Here is a 26,456-nt window from a genome sequence, read left to right on the forward strand (position 1 = left end):
AGCATATAGGTAAAATAAACTCTGTTATAACCCTGCCATTGCTAATAGAGGAGTTCATCATTACCTCCAGAATGAACATTTTTGCTCTGTTAGAACTGTGTTAGCAGTCTAGAGTGTTGTTGTGGAGCCGGTGGCTCAAAAGGCATCAGAAAATTGTCAACGAGATAATTAGGATTTTTTTTTTTCTTTAATTATATACACATGAATCTTCTACAAACAAGTAAAACCAGGGAAAAGTTTTGTTTTGTTTTAAATAAAAAAGGTATTCAGTGTGGTATTGAATCATGAGAATGGTGTTAACACTCTACACCTTCCAGCCTCTTCAGATAGGATATGCAGTCCTTTGATTAAAAAAAAAAAAAAAAAAAAAAAAAAAAAAGTGGGGAAACATTGGACTACCTGTCAAGGTTACTGGAAAAAAGGCTAGGGAAGGTTTGGCCAGGGTGGATTTTAAGGGGAGAAGGGAGAAGCCACACTGCCATCACGTATCTCAGACCAACATCCTACTAGTAAGTACAGACATTTCACCCGTGCTGAAACAATTATGGATCCTGCCCCAAGAAGGAAGAAAACTTCAGATAAATCATCTCCATCTCTTGTCAGCATGAACACCACCTGGAGCCAGCTGATCCCTGATTCACAGTTTTTTGCTACGTTTAAAACATACTTTCTGAACACCTACTGGGCAAGAGTTAGCACAAATTTTGTGTTTAGTGAAAGGTAGTGGAGAGGACAGCCAAGTCAAAGGTTTATGGGAGGAAGAAAAGCTATCTGTTTTAACATGTGGCCGTCATGAGTTATTTTATGGGAAATATGAAACCTAGTAAATCACATTTGCATCAAAAGGAAACTACATCCAACACTGACTGAAATCCATCCCCTTGCTATTGCTGCAACCTGAGAGTCTGACCTTCCACATTATATTTTATAGGAGACAGAAAGAATGAAAGCCACATATAGCAGAGAATAATCTATGAAACCTCTCAAAAATAAATATTTGCAAGTCCTAAAGATAACATTAAGAAATAAGAGGTGTATGAAAAATTGTTTATGAGCTCAAACACACAAAAATTGTCTTTTTTCATATACTTATAAATTAATCCCTTCGCAGAAAGAAAAAGAAGACTGGGCGAGCATATATATCACACAACATAGAATTCCAACAATTACTTATTTTTTATTTCCATCTATAAATTTGAAAATGCAGTTGCCAGCTTTTTTGGTGCCTACTGTAATTTTCCTGCAGACGCTACTCTCCAGACAATTTATTATAAGATTGATACATTAAGTATGAAGTGGTTTCACTGTATAGCCCTTATGTCACATCCACAATTTGCTTATCAATCCCTTTCAGAGAAAATACAGTTTTATACTAAAAAAAGCCCCAATAAAATCAGTAAGGCACAATTATTCATAGCTTAAAGCCCAGTCTTAGATACACTCTTGCACCCATTTAACTTCAGCTACATTTTTGTTCCTGTCAATCTACACAAAATAACAAACATTAGTTTTTGAGTAAGAGAATATTTTCCCTATACATTTATTTCAAACTCTGAGCCCACTCACAGTTAATAGCAGACTACCCAGTGACAGCTGAAATTCACATTTGAACTTTGCATTCATTATTATCAAAGATGCTGCTCAAAGGCTTGTGCTTAAGTATTTGCTGATAGTTAGGGAATTACTGGAAACAGTCACGGTAATGCAGTCTAAATGTTGCATATGAATAATAAACTGATCACAAAATCTTACCGTGAAAGATTTTTAATCAAGAAACAGTGATTCAACAGTAATAAAACTATTCCATGAAAATCCATTAACTCCCAAAATCCTATCAGAAACAAAACAGGCAGGCTTCTTTCAAGCCTAGATCCTCCAATTCCTCATGCCGCTGCTTTTCTGGATTGACTGAACTATTCCTCAAGGAGTATTTCCTTCCCAAGATTCAACCACATGGGCAAGTAGGCAGCAGAAAGCTTCCAAAAACTGTGTTTACACACAAACAAAAACACACAGAATAACTTCTTCAGCTTTATTAACATTCTTCTAAAATACTTCCATTTTCCTATTCCACACACATATGTGCTCATATTTTTTACAGGGATGGCTGAAGTTTCTTTGTAATAACTGTTAGACCACAGACACACCTCTGAATAAATTACAATTTTCACATCAGGTGAAAATTTGACTTTTCAGCTTAAATATTCCGCATAAAATTCAAAGAAACTCAATTTGACAGTGCTTCTTAATGCTTCTTGGCAATTTTTGTGCACCTTTGTCTTCTTTATTCTAGGTGCTCTTCACCTGTACTGTATCTGACGTGATGCATTAAGACTAGAGATTCATATCATATGACAACAGAGGAAAGTATGTCACTTTACACAAAGCAGAAGTCACCTAGACAGCCACAGAGAAGACTGAAGGTACATCAAGGGCTGTCAACTCTAAGAGAGGCACCACAATAGAATTTCTGAATAAAGGTAATGTTCTCTGCCAAAAATTTCTTATTGAAGGTATTTTTGCCTATTAAAAAAGCTTTTCTTTTCTTTTGTTTCTTTACTAGTTCCGATTTTTTAAAGTAAAACAATACCATCATATAGTAGAGGAATACATAATATTTCACTCTGTATGGCAACAGCATCAAGAGTTTTATAGTTTGCATTAAAAGAAGATTAAAAAGAAAAATAGTGACAGATCTGTTATCAGTAGTTACTAAAAGACCTTCTGCTTTTCTAGCTGTTAAAACATCTGGCTGAACAACGAGCTACCATTAATATTGAAGCTCTCCTGCACAGAACACATTTTAATGACTGTTAGAAACAGGTGACCACTAGTATAGTTTCTTATTAAACCAGTGTATTAATGGAGACACTCCACAAGTTAATGTATAAAGTCTGATCTTTACACATTACTTTTGCTGATGCAGAACATACCGTTATATCGCATGATTTATTTATATAATTCGTAGACTTTAATCTACACGGGTAGAAAATATTATGAATTTTATTATGGATATGCCTCAGTATTCCAGCCCCGTGGTGCTAGATGTCGTACGAACTAAGAGGTTTAAGTAGTAAATTGTCAGTTATCTGAAACTGGGCTCTCTGAACTCCACTGACTGAACAGAGTGATCTAAATTGCAGAGATAATAAAAACAAAAGCACATGTACACATTTATTCCTCTGACCACTTTCTCTTTATGGTTGTTTTTGCACCAGCCAGGAAAGCAACAGGATCACATATGGATCTTTGATCCCAAAGAACCCATAGTTCCGTGTGTATTTAACCTGGTGCTTGTGACGGTCCTTGAAAACAGCATCACTGTTTGTTTCATTGGTCCACGGGGAGTGGATGCTGGGTCACATGCTGACCCTGAAGTCATTAACAAGATGCTGGTCTTTTTTATTTGTTTGTAAAGAACAGAGTACATCCCGAAAATAAAGAAACAATGATCATTAAAAATAAGTCCTTACTAGAAACATATTTTGAAACTTCAGTGAGCTTTAGGCCTTAAAAGAACCCCAACCAAGAGGAGGCAATATCAAAATGCTAGGCTCAATATGCAGGAAAAAATCCTAGTGCCCCCTGAAGACTGCCATGCTGCAGATAGAATATGGTTTTCAAACTGAATAAATTGTGTGACTCAGCTTCTCAAAAAATAGGGTGAGGAGTTTTGGAAAAAAAAAAACTATGAAATGTTAAGTCCAGTAGTGCCAAGATTTTCCCTTAGGACCTTACAGCAGATTTGTAAGTCTTATCATGTTTGCCCCCGTATTACAATGGTATATTGTCAGCAATGTCCCTGCCTAAATTCCAACCATTTTTTTCTCCAAATATGTGGGCTTTTCCACTATCAATATCTGCATTAACCACTTTACTGTTCTTCTGAAACCTCTTCCAGCTCTCTTACTTATATATACTGGTCGACTGCTGAGGCAGAGCTACTAAAGAACTTCTTTCTTACAAAACCTGTTTGTAATTTCCCATTCTGGATATCTGCAAGGATGGAGATACCACTGTCCCTCTAAACAGCCTGTTCCCCCCTCTCACTGTGCTTGAAGATAAACCAGCTCTACGGGCCCCCATTTGCTCTTCAGGCATATCTCCATGGGATCCTCCCCAGCAGATCCATAAGCAAGTCAAAATCTGCCGTACTGAAGGCTACAATTGTAATTCTGCAAGTCTTGTTCATTTCGCTCGGATTTTAAACTCCACAGTCTTACGGTCACTGGTGCAAAGGCTGACATCATGTACTGGCACCTGAAACAGGCCCCCAGCCCTGCTGCTTCCACAGGGGAAGTGTTGCTGCCCACCAGGCACTTCCTTACTGCCCCCCACATCTAAACATTGCTCCAGATTTTGGTCATTATAGAATGGTTTGGGTTGGAAGGGGCCTTTAACGGTCATCTAGTCCAACCCCCCTGCAACGAGCAAGGACATCTTCAACTAGATAATGTTGCTCAAAGCCTCGTCCTACTTGACCTTGAATGTTTCCAGGGATGGGGCATCTACGACCTCTCTGGACAGCCTGTTCCATTGTCTCACCACCGTCATCATAAAAAATTTCTTCTTTTTATGTAATCTTAATCTACCCTCCTAGTGTAAAAGCATTACCCCTTGTCCTAACACAACAGACCCTGCTAAAAGGTCTGTCCCCATCTTTCTTACAAGCTTCCTTTAAGAACTGAAAGGTTGCAATAAGGTCTCCCTTGAGCCTTCTCAGACAGATCATGTCTTGGGATCCATCAATGGAACAGTTCCTCAGAGAAGTTGTAAAAGACAATTTCTGTAGCAACAGCAGAGTTTTACCAATAGTCACTGACAGATGGATTAACTGGGCTTGCTGGAGGGTTTGTCTTTGCTCCACAGAGCAGATTATCTTGATGCAGGTTCATTAATGACTCATCTGCTAGAATAAAACATATACTTATTAAGTTTATGGATGATGTGAAGGCACAAACCATTGTAGTTATGTTAAAAAGGAAGGCAGCATTTAAAAATATTTTGATAAAATGAGGAAATGGTCTAAGATGAAGTATGAAATTCAGATGAAGAATGAAAGTAGGTATGAATACAGTGTAAACCAGTATATGCATAAATACCAGATTGGAAACAGACGGCTAGATAGCTGTTCTGAAGAAAAGGACTGCAGTTTAGAGTAGATAAACCAAATGAGTCACCCATGTCACACTACTACAAACAAATCCAAAAAAAAGACAGATATACCAACAAGAGTAAGAATTGTAAAATATATATAGTAACTCTTCCTCTGTACTCAATGGAAAGGCCTCAGATGGAGGCCTGACTTCAGATTTGGTAACCATATTCCAAGAACAATGTAGACCAATTGGCAAAAATCCAGAGGATGGCAACAGGAACAATCAGGAGCAAAGAAATATAACCAACTAGGAATTTGAACCTTTCAGTATGAAGAAAACTGTGAAAATAAATACTTATAATAACCAAAATGATCAAGGGCTATTGTAGAGAAGAAAGTTGTACATCAGTAGGGAAAAGAAGTGGAAATAATTCTCTTAAATTGCAGTGAAAGAGATTTACCATACACCAGGACTGGATCTAACAGCAGTGTGAATGAGCAGCATAGCCATGCCATGCATCCAGACACTTCTAATGAGAGAAGGGGATACTTCCCTTACCATTCCGAAGTAAATCTGTGTCTGGGCAAGGTACTGGGACATATATTCTAGTTGCAAAGAAACTTAAGCAGTAGAATGACAAGACTTCCTTAACTAGGTAAATAGGTTACACAAAAATATGCTAATACTCCCCTGAGGCCTCAGTAATGGCTGACTTGAGCCTTGATAGTTCCTCTAACTTGAGTTTTTATAGAATCAGAATCATAGAATAATTTAGGTTGGAAAAGACCTTTAAGATCATCAAGTCCAACCGTAAACCTAACACTGCCAAGTTCACCACTAAACCATGTCCCTAAGTGCCACATCTACACATTTTTTAAATACCTCCAGGGATGAGGACTCAACCACTTCCCTGGAAAGCCCATTCCAGTGCTTGATAACTCTTGCAGTGAAGAGATTTTTCCTGTTACTTGGGAAAAGAGACAGGCACCCACCTTGCTACAACCTCCTTTCTGGTGGTTGTAGAGAGCAATTAGGTCCCTCCTGAGCCTCCTTTCCTCCAAGCTAAACAACCCCAGTTCCCTCAGCCGCTTCTCAAAAGACTTGTGCTCAAGACCCTTCAACAGCTTCGTTGCTCTTCTTTGGACACACTGCAGCACCTCAATGTCTATCTTGTAGTGAGGGGCCCAAAACTGAACACAGTATTTGAGGTGAGGCCTCACCAGTGCCGAGTGTAGGGGTGTGATCACTTCCCTGGTCCTGCTGGCCACACTATTTCTGATACAAGCCAGGATGCCATTGGCCTTCTTGGCCACCTGGGCACATTGCTGGCTCGTATTCAGCCAGCTGTTGACCAACACCCCCAGGTCCTTTCCCACCAGGCAGCTTCCCAGCCACTCTTCCCTAAGCCTGTAGCATTGCAGGGGGTTGCTGTGACCCAAGTTCAGGACCTGGCACTGAGCCTTGTTGACTCTCATACACTTGGCCTCAGCCCATCGATCTGGCCTGTCCAGACCGCTCTGTAGATCCTTCCTACTCCCAAGCAGATCGACATTCACACCCAACTTGGTGACGTCTCTAAACTTACTGAGGGTGCACTCAATCCCCTTGTCCAGATAATTGATAAAGGCATTAAACAGAACTGGCACCAGTACTGACCCATGGGGAACACCATGTGTGACCAGTCACCAACTGGATTTAACTCCATTCACCACTCCTTGAACCCAAACATCCAGCCAATTTTTTACCCATTGAAGAGTACACCCATCCAAGCCATGAGCAGCCAGTTTCTCCTAGAGAATGCTGTGGGAAACGGTGTCAAAGACTTTACTAAAGTCTACGCAGACAACATCTACAGCCTTTCCCTCATCCACTAAGCAGGCCTCTGTGTCACAGAAGGAGATCAGGTTAGTCAAGTAGGACTTGCCTTTCATAAACCCATACTGACTGGAATGATTCAATACAAAATATGATTCAATGTGAGTCATTATGAAAAATATCCACTCAGTAAATGGCTTTGGGTAGTCTAAGGCATGGCCACCCTTGTACATTTAGTAAATAGCAACAGAACAACACGCATATGGAAGAAAACTACCATAAAATCCAAGAGAAAGAAAATAGGTTTCTTAGTCACCACCAGACATTCTGCAGAAACGGTCCTTTTATCAAGTTGGTGTGAAACTGTGAGTTCTCCAGACTAAATATGCAGAAGAAGAGAAGCTGACCCCAGCAGACTTAATTGTTTTCTTTAGAATCTGAGCAACAAGAAGTACCCCTGGAATCAGTATGTCTATCAGTGGTCAGATGATCCTTTACAAGAGTAAGGCTGAAATGATACAGCAACAGAAAGAGAACCCTCCCATGCAAAAGCAGACCCATATTTGCTCCTCCCATTGACCTTCTTCCCATCCTTTCAGCTGCTTATTTTCTGCCATTATTAGAACCCCCGTTAATTAGTTTGTAAAGTAACATAATACATGCATAAACAAACATATTTGACTAATTCCTAATTAACAGAAAGCCTTTCTGATTATCACTGTTCAAATGGTGTGTATGATTTTCTGCTTGCTATTAACGAGATTCTCACTCTTCAAAACATACCATGTAATTCACTATCTTAAAAGGAAAATGAGTTGCCTCGTAACTTTGCATGGAATAAGAGTAGCACAGACAGCTTTCACATTCATATATCAGAATTGCTATCAGGTGAATACATTGACCACTTCTGCACAGGCAGGTACTATTCAGTTGATGCCACAAAGTTGTGCCATAACTGCCTTGTACTTCTATTAGCTCACATGAAAATTTTAACAACAGAGCTAACTGCTCTAGGATGGCAAAATCCCCGATATGGACATGGTTGCATTAGTAGATTAGAGCTGTCTTAACGAAGCTTATACATTTAAAGAGGTGGTATAACAGCCTGCAGGAAAAAAAAGACAACCCTGTTGGCACATGTCACATCTACACCAAAAGGCTCTTGTAATGAAGCGGTGCCAGTATTGCTAAGACTGGAACCTCCAATTTAGACAAAACATAAGCAATATATACCACTACCATATCTGCATGTTCCGGGGTCTTTATTATATGACCTTTATGTCCAACGTAATATTGCAAATCATCATCAGTTTTTCTTCAGCTTGTGCACATTTCTTTTTAGCCATTTCTGAAACCTGGGTCAGAAGCAGCCACAAGAGATCATCTGCCTCAAGACAGAATCAACTGTACAAATGATACATTCTTGATCAAACATCACTGTAACAGAACCTCTACTCCCTGAGAAATCTACTGTTTTCATGTAAAAGTAAGGATGGAGCAGTGTTTAACCCACATATTATATATACTTTGCAAGCAAAAATAACGGTAGAATGAGAACAGATGGGGGAAAATGTGCACTGATTAAACTAAAATCATAACCCTTTTTCCGTGAAATTCAGTGAGACTATTTCTCCTCTTTTTCAAAAGGAGAACTAAGCCAAAGTTTTCTTCACCTGCATAAACGAAAAAGTGCACCTGTATCTGAAAACATCACCAAAACAAGTCTTTGACTTCCTTGTTGATATTCCCACTGTCCCAGTTCTTATCATTCCTTGAGATAAGAAATGAAATTATGTGTATTTCAAAAATCTTGTCTTACATTTTCAGAGAAGTGATCATTTAATATGGTTTCTTACTTTCTACCACTATTTTAGCATGATGCTGTGGGATGCATTGGTTCCAGCCCTGAGCTGCAGGTTTGGCTCACAGCTATTCCTTTCTCCTGAAAGGTGAAAAACACATAAGTAATGTGCCTCTCCTGACACCTCTGGAAAGGTCTTTAGACAACAATTCCAAACACAAACAAGTTTCTACCCCATCAAGTAAGAGTAACACAAAGAATTTTGTTAATGCAATGTTATAGTTGAGACTTTCAATAAACCCCAGTAAGGGAAACCTACATTTTGTCTCTTGCAGCAGCTCTAATAAAGTGCATTTAAATGTCTGGGGGAAAAAAAAAAAAAAAAAAAAAAAAAACCCACACAAAAGGAAAACACAAAAAGCATTGTAGAAAACTATGTGCAAGGCTGACTCCAAACCTGATATCACTGAGATCTGTCCCACTGACTTCCAGTAGGTTTGGGGTCACATCCGTATTTTTTTGAAGGTGGTTTTTTTTTTCCCTTCAACATTAATGAAGGAAATATTATTTCCTGAACATATCTGTGTTCCTGTTGGCCATATCTTCAACTTCCTTACCATCAACCCTCCATGCTCATTCAAAGGAAACATAAAAACATGTCCTGGAAAGGTCAGAAGAAGTTACAGGACTACTCTGAGTCTTCCCTAAAAGAACAGCCTTCTGCTAAAAACTGTGAGGGCCCTGCTGCATTTAGGATCTTTACACTTTCCAAAACAGGACAAGGGTTAAGGAGCCAGAGCGGATAGAGACACAAACCCCCTAATGAAGATAGTGGTATGAGAAACTATTAACATATAAAAATTTCAAACAAAATATACAAAATTTCAAACCAGTGCCACAATTATAATCTCAAACCCTATTAAGCATTGTATTGAAATGTGAAGGTAAGAAATATTTTAAAATAAACATTCATTGTCAAAGAAATTTTTTCAAATATGTGAAGGACACTTAGGATCAAGTATTCAGCTGTCATCTCTTAAAACTAATACTCAGCAAGTATAAATTACCATAACTCCACTGACGTTAATGGATTTACTGAGGCTAAACAGCCAGAGAAAGTGAGTTTTGAATGATCTAATAGTAGAAAAATCAAGTGATACTGATCTCAGTTGTTTCATCACCACACACCTTGCTGCTTATAAACAGACAAGTGTGACATGACAAAACTTTCCCAAGGAAAAATCTATCCCGGTGTTATGAAAAAGCATGAACACTTCAATCTGAAGGCCAACTTTTCTAAGAATTTGAAAGCACCAGACAAGAAAGGCTTATAAAAGACAAATGGTGATCTTGTGCTTAAGACATGAGCCTGGGTTATTTCCCTGGCTTTGTCCCAACTTCCTTATGGCCTAAAGCAAGGTCTGCTAGCAGCAGTGGCAGTAAAAGGCTGCAAATCCACTTTTGAGGACAGCTGTGGGATATAGTTCAGAGTTCCCAAAAGATTAAAAATAACCTGCAAAGAAGACAGAAAAAATAGATCAACTAAGCAGGAAGGGTTATTGGCAAAATTCAATGTCTTTGTTAGGCTTATGACTGGTAAGGTAAGAATTAATCTAGAAATTAACTGAGCAAAAGCAGTGCACTTAAAATTGGCCTACATCAGCTGAATAATAACGGAAAGGTCTATTCCACCAACAGCTCCTGTGTAAAGTTTTAGGAAACAGAGGTCCCGAAATCAAAATAGCAAGAGATATGCAGGGGAACTCTGGAAAGCACGATGCAATTTCCAACCGGGTTCCAAGACTCTGCCCCTTTGCTGAGCTTCAGCCACATGAGGTCACAGGCAAAACCACTCAACATAAACCCAGCCATCACCAGCAGGACAGCAATGCAGCACTCCCGAGATTCTGCTGGTGTACTTCTCCTCTGTTGTGATACTCCTCTTCATTCTTACCTTTCACTTAATGCTAAAACCACGTGACAACAGCATTATGGATTAAGATAGCCCATTCTATTCTGCTACCCAAGAATAACCAACACAAGAGAGAAACCTGACTGGGATGAATAAATCAGGTTCTTCTCAAAGCAGTAAGCTGGAATCCAGCAAAACTGGTGGACCCAGTCTTCTCTCTGAGTGCATTTCTGCAATAGCTGCCTCACATCCTGAGCATGTCAAAGATTGCGTATTCTCACATTTTGCTAACTCTCCTCTTTCCATGCCAGTTGGCCTCAGACAAGCTAAGTAACTATTATTACTATCACTTTGATCAGTGCAAAAACCTAAAGGAGTCTGGCTGACAGGCCACTGACCCAGCTGCCATGTTCAGGTGAATAACCTCATCACACCCCAAACCCACACACAAGGGCCCAGTTACGTTCCCCCGTGAGAAATGAATGAAGCATGCCATCCAGAAAGGGATCTATGGTGCATGTACACCAGCTACATCTCTGAGATGGTCAATGGGTGGCTTTGACTGACCTAGGCTGAGAAAACTCTGTCAGGTGTGTTTGCTCACAGGGAGTTTAACAGGTTCAAATAAATATATCCAGTGTAACCATTCAGTTTCAATATACTTAGAATGTCTTTCTTACTTTTTTTTTTTTACTTTTTTTTTTTTTTTTTTTATTTCCCCCTATTCTGTATCCTATACTTTCCAGTCCCTGGCTTGGTTGGTTTAATCATCCTGATAGGTGATCTAGCAGACAGAAATCACTGAAGCCCAAACTTTACTTAAGATTGTTCAGTAACAACATTATCTCAATACCTTTGGCTCTCTGGCAGCAATTCCTCAATCAGAATTAACACGAAATACCTCAATGTCTCAGTAGCTAAGAAACCCAGATAACAACAGCTCGTCAGAGAATAAGTACCCATCTACCAGTATTAATCTTACCAAGCTCTGTAACTCCTCCAGAGTGGGCCTGACTGCTTTGCCTGTACTCCAGCCTGTCCAGAAGCCCTGTGGATGTATTAGCATCTATACTGCACCTGAGCTACAACACTCTCCGCAGGCTCGTTAACCCAGGCACCGCACCATGCTAACTCCACTATCCCCAGATGCAAACCTGGCTTGCCTCTGGCCACCTCAAGGCAGAACAAACACGCGACTGTCTTCATCAACTTGTGTAAGCAAACACAGCATTAATTCTCTAAGTTAAAAATTCTTTGAATTCTGTACACATGCCAAAGAATAACTGGTTATGATAACAGAAGAAAGTCTCACCTTTCCATACAGCCAGTATTTCGGATGCAAAACTGCAATTCTGTATATATTTTCCCTCAAATAGGAAAAAGGGAAATATTTTATAAAACCTGTGTATGAGGCGTAAAGACATCATTATATAATAAAACTGTCTCAAAACCTGAGGTATTTTCTTGCTTATCCAGAAATCAGCATATATTAGCTTCTGACATTTGAAAAGCCTTTGTTCCCAACTAATAAAATGAGAGCAGAACAGACCTTGAAAGCGTCTTAAAGTAATGGAAGATTTAATAAGAAAATGGATAAGACGACACTTCTAGTCTAGCAAAAAATGTGAGCGTATTAATAATAGATGACCAGCACTACTCAGCATGATGTAGGGATCCACGAAATGTTACAAAGCCAAGTCTCATGCTAGGGAAGTGCTGGCTGGTAACACTGACAGAAGCTGTATGTGTGAAAGAAATCATCCCCTGAGGATGTCCAATGGGTATGCTCTCAACCACACCACTTTTCAGATTAGAAGAGGGTACTCACTTTTGCAGGCTTCCTAATGGTTCCATGACTTCATCTAATGGCACCCTCTAAGATTGCCTGCACTTACTGAGCCCAGCCAGTGACACAGCTGCCACAGTCACAGCTCGACCCCCCCGGGTGGTGATGCCTGAGTGGAAGGACGCGAGTATCTGTAATTCCTGCTGTTCTCGGTGGGCCATGAGGTTACTCCCCTAGAGAAGGTGCTCAACGCTTAGCACCAGACTGGCATGCCTCTGACAGTTTATAACCTTTAAAGCCACAGAGATTATCCCTTAAACACCAACATAATTCGTTGCTTTGTTTTCAGAGGAAAATAATTGAATGTGAATGGACTGCCTTGGAAATTACTCTTCTGCCTAGATAGTTGGGATTCGCTGTCAGATGTGTTTTTGTCATTCAGAGAAAAAGGTACATGCAAAAATGAAAGTTTGCCTCCCAAGAGATTAGGATTTCTTCTTCCTATTGCAGTGAATATGCTATAATTTCTTAGCCAATTCCCATTACTGAAAATTGAATTGAACAAATGTGTTGACAAAGGTAACATACCAAGAAAATCATGAACTCAGTTCTTTTAGTGCAAATTGAACAGTGCTTTCTATCAGCAGAAAGAAAACAAAACTCTTCCCTGACTCAAAATTGTCCCTTCCCTGTATGTAGATGGTCAGCTCCAGCATTTTGGAGACACTTGTTTATTTTCCGGTTCTCCAGAGCACCCTTAGGAGCCTGACTCCTGCCTTCTCCAAGAGCCTGTGTCCAGAGGTTACAACACCACGAGGTAGAATCCCCAACCGAGCATGCCATCAGCGCAGGTGTAGATACTTGCAAGTCTCATTCTGCAGCAGAGCTAACCATGTCAGGATCAACTCAAATCTGTCAATACCTGAAAATAATCCTTCCAAAGGACAATCCATAGTTAGTACATTTCTTCTCAAACAGAAAGAGATTTTTTGGTTTTTTGCAATGAATTTTAGCACCTCTAAACCACTTTGCAAACAGTACAGAATTAAAAAGAAATGTGTTCTCCAAAATACGAGCCCACCCAAATAGAGAACTTGCCTATCAAAATGTTAATATGCTCACAGTCACTTGTGGTCAATATAAAAATGGGTTTATGGTGTCTGTATGCAGAAACATGAAGAAGCACCAAGTAGAAAACCAGCCTCAACTAGGACACCAGAGACTTCCTGTAGGACCTAAAGCAAAACGTTTTCTGACTCCATTACCTGTTTTGGTTTGTAAGCACTCGAGGCAAGGTGTATCTCAGATGCACATCCTAGCCCAGAGCCAACCTCAGCTGCAGTGTGCTTCAAATGATCTTTAAAAGTACAAACCCAGCATCGGATTTGGAGCGTTAGTCAGTTCAGCTTCTCAAGAGATGAATAAGCAGAGTGAAACCCAAGCAGTACTGGAGCACTCCAGCACGTCTGGCATGTGCATGAACTACAGCTCAGCCTAAAAATCTACCTACAGCCTAGAAATCTCACAGAAAACTAAGAGATTCACGTGGCCAAGAACTTCACAGATCAGATAGGCCAAAGGAACCAAATACTTAAGAAAGTTAAGTAACAAATAATTAAATTGTTACTTGTACAAGGAAAAGGTCAGAATCTCTGCTGTTCAGTGAGATTTTGGCTTAAACCTGACATTCTTTTGGCTATAGGGCTCTGCAGAAACAGTTCTTCAGCTTTCAGTGCAAGTAAGCATCACATACTGGCTGAACCCCCAAACCTGGAGCCTTTCATGGATATAAAAATGCAATGAAACTATTTGACATCAGCTTCTCCCACACTCTTTTCTAGATGATCCAGGCTTGTTAAATGTGACCAAGCGAGGTTATAGGTAGTACTGTTCTCCAGCCATCGTGCAATACACAGCTTTTAAGCACGCGGCGCGCGTAGAAAATTTCAGCAGATCAGGGTGGATACAGGTTTATAACCTGTCCCACAACAGAACAAGCAACAGGGTGCGTGTACCAACGTGATGGGACTCGGTAACACCCTGGTGTGGCTGCTCCACAGTGCAGCCAAGGGCAAGGCTTCAGGCACTCCGCGGTACGGCCCCGCAAGGCGGCACACTGCACCCCAGCCGCACAGGCTACATTTTGAGAGTCAGCAGTGCATTCAACTCATTACAGTTGTAATGTCCAGGTTAACAGATGTAACTGGTTACAATTAAAATCTAAACACACTTATCTTCATGATGTCTACTTAACTCATGCAAAAAATATATATCAGAGAAATGAAGGGCTTCGTCGCTTAATCCAAATTAAATAAACTTTGGCACTTTGTGGTTACTTCTGGCACAACTCAGTCAGCTTTGGCTTTCATCAAACCACTATGATTAAATTATACATTAGTAATACAACTTAAAGCAATTCATGGCATCTAATATACTTTAACTCATTAGTGACATCTGAATGAAGTTTGGATGTAGGCTGCTGTCATTCGTACATCTAATTTGTCATTGCAAATTCAGACTTGGAAGCACTTTTCCATTCCATTCCATTCCAACATTCCTGTTGCAAGTCCTCTGACAACAGCATTACAGTAAATCACACTACTCGTTCATTTAACAGGTATCACTTATTCATAGTCTTCTTTTCTGAACTAACCAGACCTTTCCATAATGCTGTGCAAACAGCATGTTGTGAAGAACCACAAGTAACTGTGGCTTAGACTAAAAGAAATCTTACTCACGTTGTACAGATGCAAATCAATCAGATAACAACCACATACTTGATTTTCCTACAAGTGAAGAGAAATGGACCACAGTAGCATAAATGCATTTCTGCATATCTTTGTTTTTTTCTTAATAATGCTGGAAAAGAAGTTAGAGAAATACACATCTAGATCCTTAAGTCTGGAGATTCATCCTTGTTTCTGAAAGTGCACTGCTAAACAGCATTAATTACTCTGTTTGAACCGAGGAGTTCTATCTGTCATTCGTAACTGCAAACACATTTGCCATTTCTTCCAGTTCTCTAGAACGGTGCAGTATTTTTAGCCACAAGTTATGGAAGAACTCAATCATGGAAGTGAAAAGTATTTTCGGGATGGGAAGAACCTTAAACCTGATGTTTACTGGGCCCATTTACAGTCATCAGTAAATTTTAACAGTTCTGACTGGGCTGGGGGAACAGGGTCTGAATCCTACTCAGATAAAGCAGATGAGGATCAGAACTTGGAACTTGTTCTGAGATAGCTGAGAGGAGAGTTGGGAACAAATCATCTGGCTCAAGAAGAAAAGAGGAATGGGAAAATGGAAATAGTGTATCATTTCACAGCTAAGCATTGGAGCCAAGAGTTTCTCGATAAGAACGGAAATGGTTTATCAGAAGGAGGAGGAGGCTGATCACCAATCTGTGACTTTCATCAACATAAGAATTAACTGGAAACAATGGGAATTGGCGAAAACATCTTCCAAATCTGGGCATTTTTAAGACTTCCCGAATGCACATGTTAGTGGATACACTAAAACAGTCATCCCACAAATGTACAGCTGGCTGACTATACACTGATTAAAGAATCTTCAGTAGCTCAGGGGATCTCTGTGAGGATACCATCTCTCTTCAGTTTTCTGAGCAGCTCCATCTGCGTTAGAGGGCAGAGAGGCTTTTAGGGTTTCTATGATGTAAATTATTCAATCTGTAGGGGCAACAAGGTTTCTGTTCCAGTTAAAATCTAAACACGCTTGCCTTGATGATGTCTACTTATTTCATGAAAAAAAACACGTATTAAAGAAATGAAACAACCTGCTCACTCTGCAGTAGAAAAACACAGCAAGCTTTTAACAGGGAGAAATAAATAGCTCACGAGCAGAGGTAGAACTATATATTTTTGTGATGCTATTCCTGCATTATAATGCACTACAGTTTCCAGCTTCAGAATACTTCAGCTTTTTATTCTTTGATTGTGGAGATGAAACTTCCAAAAGGATTTTTCTCTATGCGCTCCTTTTTAACAGAATCCCGTTTCCAAAGTGCATTTAGGTTTATTATGAGCTCTTTTCATTCCATTTAAAAATCTGCATTTAATTATTGGGGTTTTTTTTTTATTTTGTAGGGATGTGCAAGGCTGATAAGTATTTACGTGCCTACTCATTTCTACTGTGGCTTGTGCTGAGCTTCAGCTGCACGCCCCTAAGCTCCAGAAGCACTTTGCTCACATGAGGTTCCGGGAACTGCCAACAGGGCACTGAAGCTGCAGCATTCCCAGAACAGCACAGAATATTCAAGTCTCAACCAGAGGCAAAAACTAGAGTTGGATGTGAAAGACTGCCATTCATTCCAAACTCCCTAGCAAATATAATCATAATATGGTTTTGCACCGTTGGCTCTTTTTATTCAAAACGTCTGACAGTAACACAGTAACTTTACAATAGAATAGTGAGAAGCTGGCTTATCAGCAGTGGCATGTTAGAAAAGATAGATAAAGATTATTTTTTGAAGATCTTGTTTTCAGTGAAACCTTGGACAGGGATTCCTCCCACACACAGAGCCAGCTTTCATCTGCCTGCTGAAGAGGGCTTCCATGTCCCACTTTCTTTACACTCATCTAAATGCGCCCTTCTATACTTTTCATCCCATGCTCCCACATAATCTCTCTCAATATAAAAGCATCTCAGGATCTTTCTGCTCATGGTTCATCTCCTAATTATTATTCTTGCTTTGCTTTATCTATAGCTTCTTTGGTGTGTGTTAAAACCCTCCTTAGGGAAGTTCCATTTGGCTCATTGTCAAACATATGCTCTTTATATATATTTATACTTACTCTTAGCCAAAGCTTCTGTACTGATGAAACAAAAAAACAAAACAAAACAAAAAAATCCTTTCTCTCAGCCCCCTGTGGAGAGATCTGTGGAAGAACCAACTGTTATTATTCAAGAGAGTCACTCTCAACATAAATAACTTGTTTTAGTTATCTTCCTCTTGCATTTCATAAAATTTTCAATTTTACTACTTCATAGTATAAATTTCTGTAAGGGATATTTGTCTGGCAAAAACTGGTTGTTGTGTTAAGTAGAAAACTTTTTTTTTTTTCCTTTCCTTTTACTGTAATGCTGGCATTCACTAGGCAGAAGGGGTTCACTGTTGCTTCTGCTTGAACCTATCATTAGAAAGAGCCTATATGTAAAAGAATGACTTTCAGCAACTTTAATGAGAGCTGGAGGGCATTCGGGAACTCATAAGAACAAGTCCCAAATCACCACAGCATTAAAAAAATCCATCTGAGCTGAGATTACATGCAAGGTATGGCTGTGTTTGAAGAAAGACAAGATGATAAGGAAGTATAGTAAAAAGTAAAAAGACTAAAATAAATTCTTTTACTACCTTTTTATTACCAGGGTCTTAAGCACTCTGTATGTTCCTGAGATCAGAGAACAGTGATTAAGTCCATCTTACCGCTATCTTTTACAGACCTACCAAAGACACAGATCCATACTGAGATTACAAAGATTTCACTGGTCACACACGGAAAAAAAAAAAAAAAAAAAAAAAAAAAAAGCCCGTGACATACTAAAATCTGTCACAGTGGTGCTGGCACTGCTCTGTCAAGGAACTGCAGGTCTCGCCAAGCGTAGCAGTGTACGATCCAAAACCTGCTGGCATACCCTTTAGGAAGGAACGCACTGACTGCTCTTGATAGACAAGGAGAAAACTGTTTCACCTTAGACAAACCTGAGCTGCTTCAAGATTCAATGAGATATTTTCCACTTGCTATTGCCCAGATTCTATTTTCAAGGCAAAATGGACTAAATAAAAAAGAATTAAGAAATATTCTTCTTACCAATAAAAAAGATTAAATTTGCAGAAAATCTATGCGATTGACATTATTTTTCATTTCAATCTAATGTGACTCATAAAGCTTACAAATGCCTGCCTAGGATGACATCCCTAGCAAAGATACCATGTCCAGTATGAGTGAAGGCAGTGCAAACCTCATCACGCTGTGCTGTTAGCACCCCTAAAAAGACGGCCTGAAGAAAATACTGTCAAAACAATCACTTTGGTCTTCACAGTACCATGGTCACCAACCCTGACCCTCCTCCTATAACATAAAAGGTGGAAATTAGGACTAATACAAAGATTAAATTTTTGTACTGATGCTATATCAAGGCCACTAACATTTCATAAAAACCATAATGACATTTGCCCTCATCTAACTTGCAGTGAATTTCAAAATGTGACCTAGAGGTGAAAAACTCTGTATCACATTATCAGTCTCTTGAACCACACAGTCATTTATTACTACTCCTTTATATTACTCATCTAGAAAGAAAAATGTGCAGTTCATTTCCCCATACAGATAGAAATAACAGGCTCTCTGCCCCAAAATGACTGCTTAGCAATTAATTACAAGACTGAGTGAATAAAATATATTTTGCTCCAATACTAATGAATTCAAAAGATCTGACACACTACATTGTATCACAGAATTATTGTTTGTGAAATAATTAATAACAAGGCCATCACAGGTACTTCTCATTTAGTTTAACGCTGAAGTTTGATACCAAGAGATACAAGTGAATACTAGGATTGTTATTGCCATATCAAGCCTATTTCCACAGTATTATGCCCACACTAAATTAAGAAACTAATTAATTAAGAAAAAAAAAAAAAAAAAAAAAACAGCAAACCACAAATTACTTTGTATTTTAAATACCCTCCTAATAAAGACTTGAAGGCTCTTATTTTTTATGCTCTGGTAAAATCATATAACCACAGGATAACCTAAGTTGAAAGGAATCTCTGGAGATCATCTGGTGAAAAACCTTTACTCATAACAGTGCCAAATTCAACATCAGATACACTTCAGTTAGATCAGGTTTTTCAGACTTATGTTCAGCTGGGCTTTGAGTTTATTCAGGGAGAGAATTTCCACAACTTCTCTAGAAAACACGATCCAATGTATGCCTGCTCTCACTGTGACTTTTTTTTTTCCTAATACTTAATCAGAATTTCCCCCCCTTGTGGCATCCTGGGTCCACTAACTCTCCTCTCTTCATGGAGCACATCCAAGAAGGCACCATCTTACCAGGACCTGTATTGAATGTGTGAGTTGATTCCAGTCCTATTCAGGTGAAGTACAAAACCTCCGCTCAACTTCTCTTGTGCAGTATCAGGGACAGTGATCTGTGTGACAGGTTTGACTCTCTCTTTGCTCTCCTAATCAATTAAATTCATTTATTTATGTGGAAAAGTAATTTGGGTATCATAGAGGAGCCAAAATGCAACACTTGTCCCTGAAAAACTGAAGAATTGTGGTTTACTACTTATTTGTCAACTTACCAGATCAGCTCCAAAACTAAAAGGATCCACTTCATACCTACAAAATAGATGTAAGATACATGCGGATTGAAAACACAACCTAAGATTACCTAGACTTATGAGTTTTTATTTCAGATCCAAACCTTACAAAAATCAGCAAGATCTAAACACCACCTAATCAACTGCAAGTGCAGTTGATCCCACATGATCTCTAAACACAAACCTATCGTGTGTTCAAGTCCTGCAAGTTCTACCCAAATTCCATTTGGATTCAACAACACTATCCTTCTGAGTTTCAATGATTCCCAAAAATGGAACCTTTGTTTCCTAGTCCCACGAATCGTGTCTTGGCAGAATGTAGCAGATTTGGAAATAGAAGCAGATCAGCAGCATATTCCAATGTTCTTAAAATAATTATTTCCAAAACTTACTGATCTTATAGACAGGACGGATGGCTATATAATTCCCAACTTTTGGTGAATTAATTGCCATTATTATCATTGAAATCTTAACTCTTTCGCTTTACCACTGTAAAAATATTCATTGTATGGTTATATGACTATTGACTGTCAGTCATAGAGCAGCAAGGATTTGTAGTAAAATAGCCTGCTGTGGTAAACAGAACCTAAAACTAAGCAAGAGCTGCATGGTTTCTTTAAGAAATTCACCCAGGCCTGAAATTCACCTGAGAGCTCTGAAACTTCAGGGTTCCTTGAGTTTTGAATTCCCAACTTTGGATCACCGAACTGAAAGAAGTATTAAGTGTGGCTTTGGCAGGAGCAGATTTCACTACTGAGGCTGAATTTCTGGTGCATGGAGTGGTTAAACACTACAGCGCTGATGCTCTGGGAATGTGTGTTTTACTAACAAGCATCTCTAAGCGATTTTGCAAAATAAACCAAAAACACAAAGTGAAAAGCACTTATTTCTACTTGCTACTCTTTTGTCCCCAGTGAGAGAGATCCTAAAAATGATAGTCTCACACATTTTTTTGGGGATTGCAAAGATTTAACTCAAGAAGTTCTACCGGATGCAGTATATTACTTCCAACCTTAATGTTAAAAGTAATTATACACCCATGCAACAAGTGTATCAGCCTCTTAGACACCGCCACCAGCAACGGTTACATGTTTTGGGGGTGTCTTTTGAGTTACCGGAACAAAACACCGTTCCCACGTCAGCTGCCTTAACAGAAGGGACAACAACCTGCAACCAGTGAATTGTTCGGGGCTAAAATCCCGAGCCTCCTCCACCCCTGCTAGTACAATAGGCACCCCCTCATACTTCCTCCTCCTTTATCAGTGGACAGATGCTTCATCTCCAGCTCAATGGGCCAGTGATTCTTTTCCCAACATAAAAAGATGCATCAATTTACCGGTTCAAAGATTTTACTTTCTCAAATTTATCAAATCCCTTGATTCCCCGAGCTGTTAACTGAGTAACTGTTATCTGTCAGCTCTAACATACAATCAGCGAGAGTCCAAATCGTAAGTTAGAGTTTCCAGCTTTATAAAGCATTATGAGATGAAAATCTATTCATGGCATATATCACTTCCTCACATAACTGCTGAAATTCCACTATGTACAGTAACAAATGATGAAATGTTATCGCTCAGCCTAATGGATATAGTCTCATCTCCAAGCATAAGGATTTACATACATCAGTATAATTAATGTTAATGGCAATCACAAAGATAAACCTTCTGAATATTTAGAGGAATTAGTCTGTTAAAATGACCAACTGCACTCCCCAAACAATTGCTAGTCAAAACATGAACATGCAGAAGCTCTGCTTCCAGCAGAATCATTTTCCAGTGTTGTCTGCTGACACTTAAGTTATTTGGAAAGTAGCAAGCTAAATAGGGAACAGCCTATTTTACGCTAGCTATACTGGGTAAAACATACACTTCTAAATCAAAACCTATACAGTGAACACAGCGCAGGAAAGACCAAGGATAAACACACGAAATGACACTGTTAGAGCAATGAAGGGGACTCTGACACCAGCTTTCCATTCATCTTCCCTTCACTGCTTCGAAAATCTCATTCACCATCTCTGTTATTTACAGTTCTTTGTGTTTGTATATCTGTATACTTCTAGGTATCAAAAACTTCCACTTACTATAAATGTTGAAACAAAATTATCCTGCAATGGTAGTTTCTCAAAAACACATTTTCAAAGCAGCATGAAGATTTTCACTGCGCGACACATATTAACATCAATTGGGTTCACACAGCTAAATCTCTCCGCAATTTGTTGTCAACTTACCCCTTCCAGAATTTAATATTTTTTGAATTTGTTTTATTTTCCAAACACTTTCATGCTGTAGTATTTTACGGTGGCTACACTAGCAAAAGCACCATCTCTGGCAGCTGCTTTAATTTTCTAGTATAGACAAGGCCAAAATCTGAGACTTCGAGCAGCACGAGTAAGAATTATGACTGTAATCCAAAGGATTCATATATCCTTATGATACATTTTTCTGATGTATACATAGTTCCTAACAGTCTTAACGACAGATTTATGCGCAAAAAGATACAGATACATTTCTGAGTTCTTAGCTTGACAACTTTGGAAATGGCATATGACAGTGCTTCAGTCAGGAAGAGCAAAAGAGTGAAAGATCAGAAGGTTTTGGAGGGGGGGGAGAGGAGGACACGATATAGTTCTCCTTACACAAAACTCCCTTGGCTTTCAGGAGCAGAATCCACCTGCAGAGGTTCAAGGAAACCATGCAGCTAACAGCCTTTCCTGAACTGGTGCCACCTAGTCTCCTCTCTCGGAGATTTTTTTCCAGAATCCTGTGTATTACACACAATGACATGGATCCACATTTAAGAATTAGGTTATCACTAAACGATAGAAGACTAACTACAGACTGTCCTTGGGATTACTGAAGTCCACATTAAAATGTGTTTACTATAAAATGTAAAAGCTGCCAGTCAGAAATAAATGCTTTTGTGGATCAAAACATAGCTGAAAATTGGTATTATTGTCATTTTTATGGCAAAATCCTCCAACTGACAAACAGCACTGAAAATTACAAATAAATCTTCTTGAAGTTAATACACTTAATGTATTATCATTAGAGAAAGGGTATTTTACTGACTGTCATGCAGTCAATAACTGTTCTCTTCACCTTGTAATTCTTCATCCCAGCAACATATAAACATGCAGCCTAGTTAGAGAAGGTGACAGTTTTAAGGAATCAGGAAACTGTGCTTTGAGGCCACTAAATGCTGCACCTTTCTTTAGAACAAGAACCAAACCTTTGGTATGAACACGTTTCCAGGAATTTGGCTTTTTTACTTCACATCATCTTATAACAAAGAGAATCTACGTATAACCTGTATGCTAATAAAAGGTGTTGCCAACTGTGTTCTATAAAATACTCCTTTCTCAGGTTGTATCTAAAGGTTAATCTAAGGTTAAGCCTGAACTATTCCCAAGCCCTTTTCTGACATGACCAGAATATGCCTAAGGTGAACAACTCTCTTTTTTAAAATACACGCCCATCTGTCTCCTCTTCTAAAGTTTTTCCTGAAGTAGTCTAAACCGTCTGTACTTCTAAAATGCTACAAAACAGCACTACAAGTGCTTTGGGTTTTGTAACATTTAGTCTAAATGTTGTCCACGGTCAGTAAGAGCTCTTTCACCCCTCCATAAATGGATTCAAGGTAAAATAAACCTCACTTAATGACAGCAATGTCCAGGGACGCAGTTTTGTTGTGCCTGCTTTATACTCATGACCTCCGAGATGTTGGAAAAAGATCTAAAACTGCCTGGGGCGACTTCTACAGACATAAACTGAACACTACCACCACCGAGATCACAGAAAGTACCTGAGCTTTAAGTTCAGGTCTACTAGATTACTACTTGGATCCAAAACATGACTTTTACTTTTAAATTAAAGTGAAAGCATTTTGCCATACAGACATTTATCAGTGCCTGAAAGACATGGATATGACAGTGGAACATTATTATAAAAGTACAATAGAAAATGCAATGCATTAAGTCATTTTTCAAAGTTGTTATATCATCTGATAGGTCTTTTATAAAATACGAATCTTTTTCTGAGAGACTTTACATGCATTTCTCTGCAGATTATGGTGGCTATTCACACTTTACTTCAATTTTTATAGCCTCCGAGTAATTCTACGGAATAGTAAAAGCAGTTATTATAACCTTCATAACTGGCAGAGAGATGTATTTGAAGAAAAGGGTTTGTTTCCCCTCCCGCACACACTGAAGTAAATCAGGCATGATAGGAGTCGATAGGACAGTATCTGCAAAACAGATGCAAAACAAGAAAAAAAAAAAAAAAGGCCAGAAATGTATAAACAAAGCTTTCCTCGCGCTAAAAGTACAAATCACACACCTCCTCTGCTTTTTGGCAAGGTTGTGCCACTGAAGTACTTACACCACACTTAGCTCCACCACACTACAGCACAGCTCAATAAGGTCCAGACTTGCACTGGAAACAATGGAGGTACACCAGTTCACACAGGCTGCAAATCCGGCATAAAGCCTTGAAAACAAACGAGGATCTTCAAATGAGGTAATTGTACGTATTGCATTTAAGTGCATTACCCCTGAAACAGAAGCGATTTCAAAGCGCTGTAACAGAAAACTAGAAAGATTAGCACAGGATTGGGAGAGGGAAAAAAAAAAATAAAAAAAAAAAAAACAACAGTGAATGCATCCCACTTTTCTTCTTTACAGATACACACACAAGGAACAACACCCATCTTAAGAAAGATCATGTGGCAAAATGATGACTCTGAGTCACTAGAAAAGAAAAAAATCTTTTTAAATACTCTTGGGACCAGGGACTACTGTTAAAGAGCATCATTTTATCATCTAGCTAATGAGTCAGTGGAAGGATTACTACTGTTTGGCAGTGTTTTGTCTCGTCAACTCTTTCCTCTGAAACAAATATGCCAACTTCGGTAAACAAAGAGAAGAAGAGGCACCGTTCCGTTGTTTCAAACGCACGCTGAGGGCTATTTAATCCGAGGAATCCCGAGAAAAGTCACGGGAGAGGGCCGGCGGGTGCCGCTTTTACAAAGGTTAAGTTAGAGCAACAGCAAAAAAAAAAAAAAAAAAAGGAAAGGGGAGGCGATGACGGCGCTTTTCCCGCACCCCTCCCCGCGGCGCTGACACGCGTGGGGAGGCGGGGGGGGGGGCAGCCCCGAGCCGCCGCCCGCCCCGGGGCACCGGCCGCCTCTTCCTTCCCCTCAGCTTCTACTTCCAGCCGGCGGGGGCAGCCCCCGCGGGGAGCCAGGCCGGGGGGCGGGGGACCCGCTTTCCCTGGGCCGGGGGGCGCTGCCAGCCGCCCGGGCTCAGCCGCCCCGGTGCCTTCCCCGGCCACGGGGCCGCTCTGGCCCCACGCCGCCTCCTCCTCCTCCTCCTCCTCCTCCCCGTCGCGCTGCAAAACTTACGGCCCCCGGCGCGGGGAAGCCGTCAGGAGCGGGGCCGGCCGCCCACGCAGGGTGCTCCCCGTCCCCTCAGCGGCCGTGCCCGGGGCGGGGGGGGCAGCTCCCGTCCCTTCCCGCCTCCCCGCGAAGCCGAAGCGTCCCCCGCGTCGGGCGGGCACTCACCAGCTGCAGCGAGCAGAGGAAGATGAGCGTGCAGCGCCCCGAGCAGCAGCCCATGGTGGCAAGCCGGAGAGCTGCCGCTTCCCCGCTCCTTCCCGCCCCGCGCTGCCGCGGCCCCGGAGGCGAAGCGCGGGGCTCACCGCATCCCCGCGGAGCGGCCGGGCGTCTGTCTGTCTGTCTGTGGGTGTGTGGCGCTGCTCCCCCCCTCCTTTGTCGAGGCGGGGGGGGACACACACACGTTTCTGCTCGGCGGCGGGAAGGAGAGCGCGGAGGTCAGCGCGGCCCCGCGGAGAGGAGCCGGCGGGAGCGGGGCTCTACCCGGCGCGGTGCAATTCTGGCTCTGGGGAAGGGGCAGGGAACGAGGGTGGGCGTGGGCTGAGGGAACGCGTGGGGGGGGCTGGTGGGTGGGGTGGAGGGGTGCCGCGGGTGGGCGTGCTAGGGAGGGAGGGCGGGGGGCTGCGGTAGGTGTGAAAGGGGGGGGGGAAGCTCTCCTCGGGGCGCCGCGCTGGCTCCCCGGGTGGGCGGTTTAGCGGGGGGGGGGGGGGGGATTTCGGAGGCGGGCGGTGCTGTTTGGGGGGAGGCTGTGAGGGAAGCGGCGGCCCCGCTTGTTGCGGGAGCCCGGGGAAAGTTGAAGCGACTTTGGGCGGCGGAGGCGGGGAGGGGCCGACCCCGGAGCAGCGGCGGCGGCGGCCGGGGAAGCCCCGGGGGGGGGGGCGGGCGGCGGGGCCATTGTTCGCGGCCTGCGCCGTGCCCGGGGGCGGAGGGGGGGGTCCCTGATCCTCAGGGGGTCCCCTGGGGGGGGGGGGTTGTTCCTCAGGGGGTCCCCCGGGGGGGGGGGGGTCCCCGCTGCCGGAGAGGGCGGCACCTCCGGGACCCCCTTTCCCACCCCCCCGCGCGGCGGCGGAGCGCGGGCAGGGTGAGGAGGGGCCCGGGTGGCCGCAGCCGGTTTTTGGGTTGTTTAATCCCCTCCTCGGCCGCGGACGAGCGGTGCTGGAGGTTGGGGGGGGGGGGGGGGTGGTTGGAAATGGGTGTTCCCCTCCCTGTCAGCGCCGTTGTGCCAAGAGAGCCCGGCGGCTCCTGCTGCCCCTCCCGGGGGGGAGCCTCGGGGAGAGGGGCTCGGCCCCGGCAGTAACCGC

At 41.4% G+C, this 26,456-nt stretch overlaps 1 protein-coding gene across 3 annotated transcripts in view; it reads right to left on the reverse strand.

Moving 5' to 3' along the window:
- Positions 1–25,663, reverse strand: part of NKAIN3 (sodium/potassium transporting ATPase interacting 3) — a 379,046-nt gene extending 353,383 nt beyond the window's left edge. For all 3 annotated transcript variants that reach the window (XM_042786216.1, XM_042786215.1, XM_042786217.1), the window contains exon 1: positions 25,324–25,663. In XM_042786216.1, coding sequence (XP_042642150.1) covers positions 25,324–25,377 — 54 coding nt within the window. In that variant the 5' untranslated portion in view covers positions 25,378–25,663. The remainder of the gene's footprint in view (positions 1–25,323) is intronic.
- Positions 25,664–26,456: the final 793 nt, after the last annotated feature.

Source organism: Tyto alba, unplaced genomic scaffold, assembly GCF_018691265.1.
Source record: "Tyto alba isolate M040663 unplaced genomic scaffold, T.alba_DEE_v4.0 Super-Scaffold_9, whole genome shotgun sequence".
Taxonomy (NCBI): domain Eukaryota; kingdom Metazoa; phylum Chordata; class Aves; order Strigiformes; family Tytonidae; genus Tyto; species Tyto alba.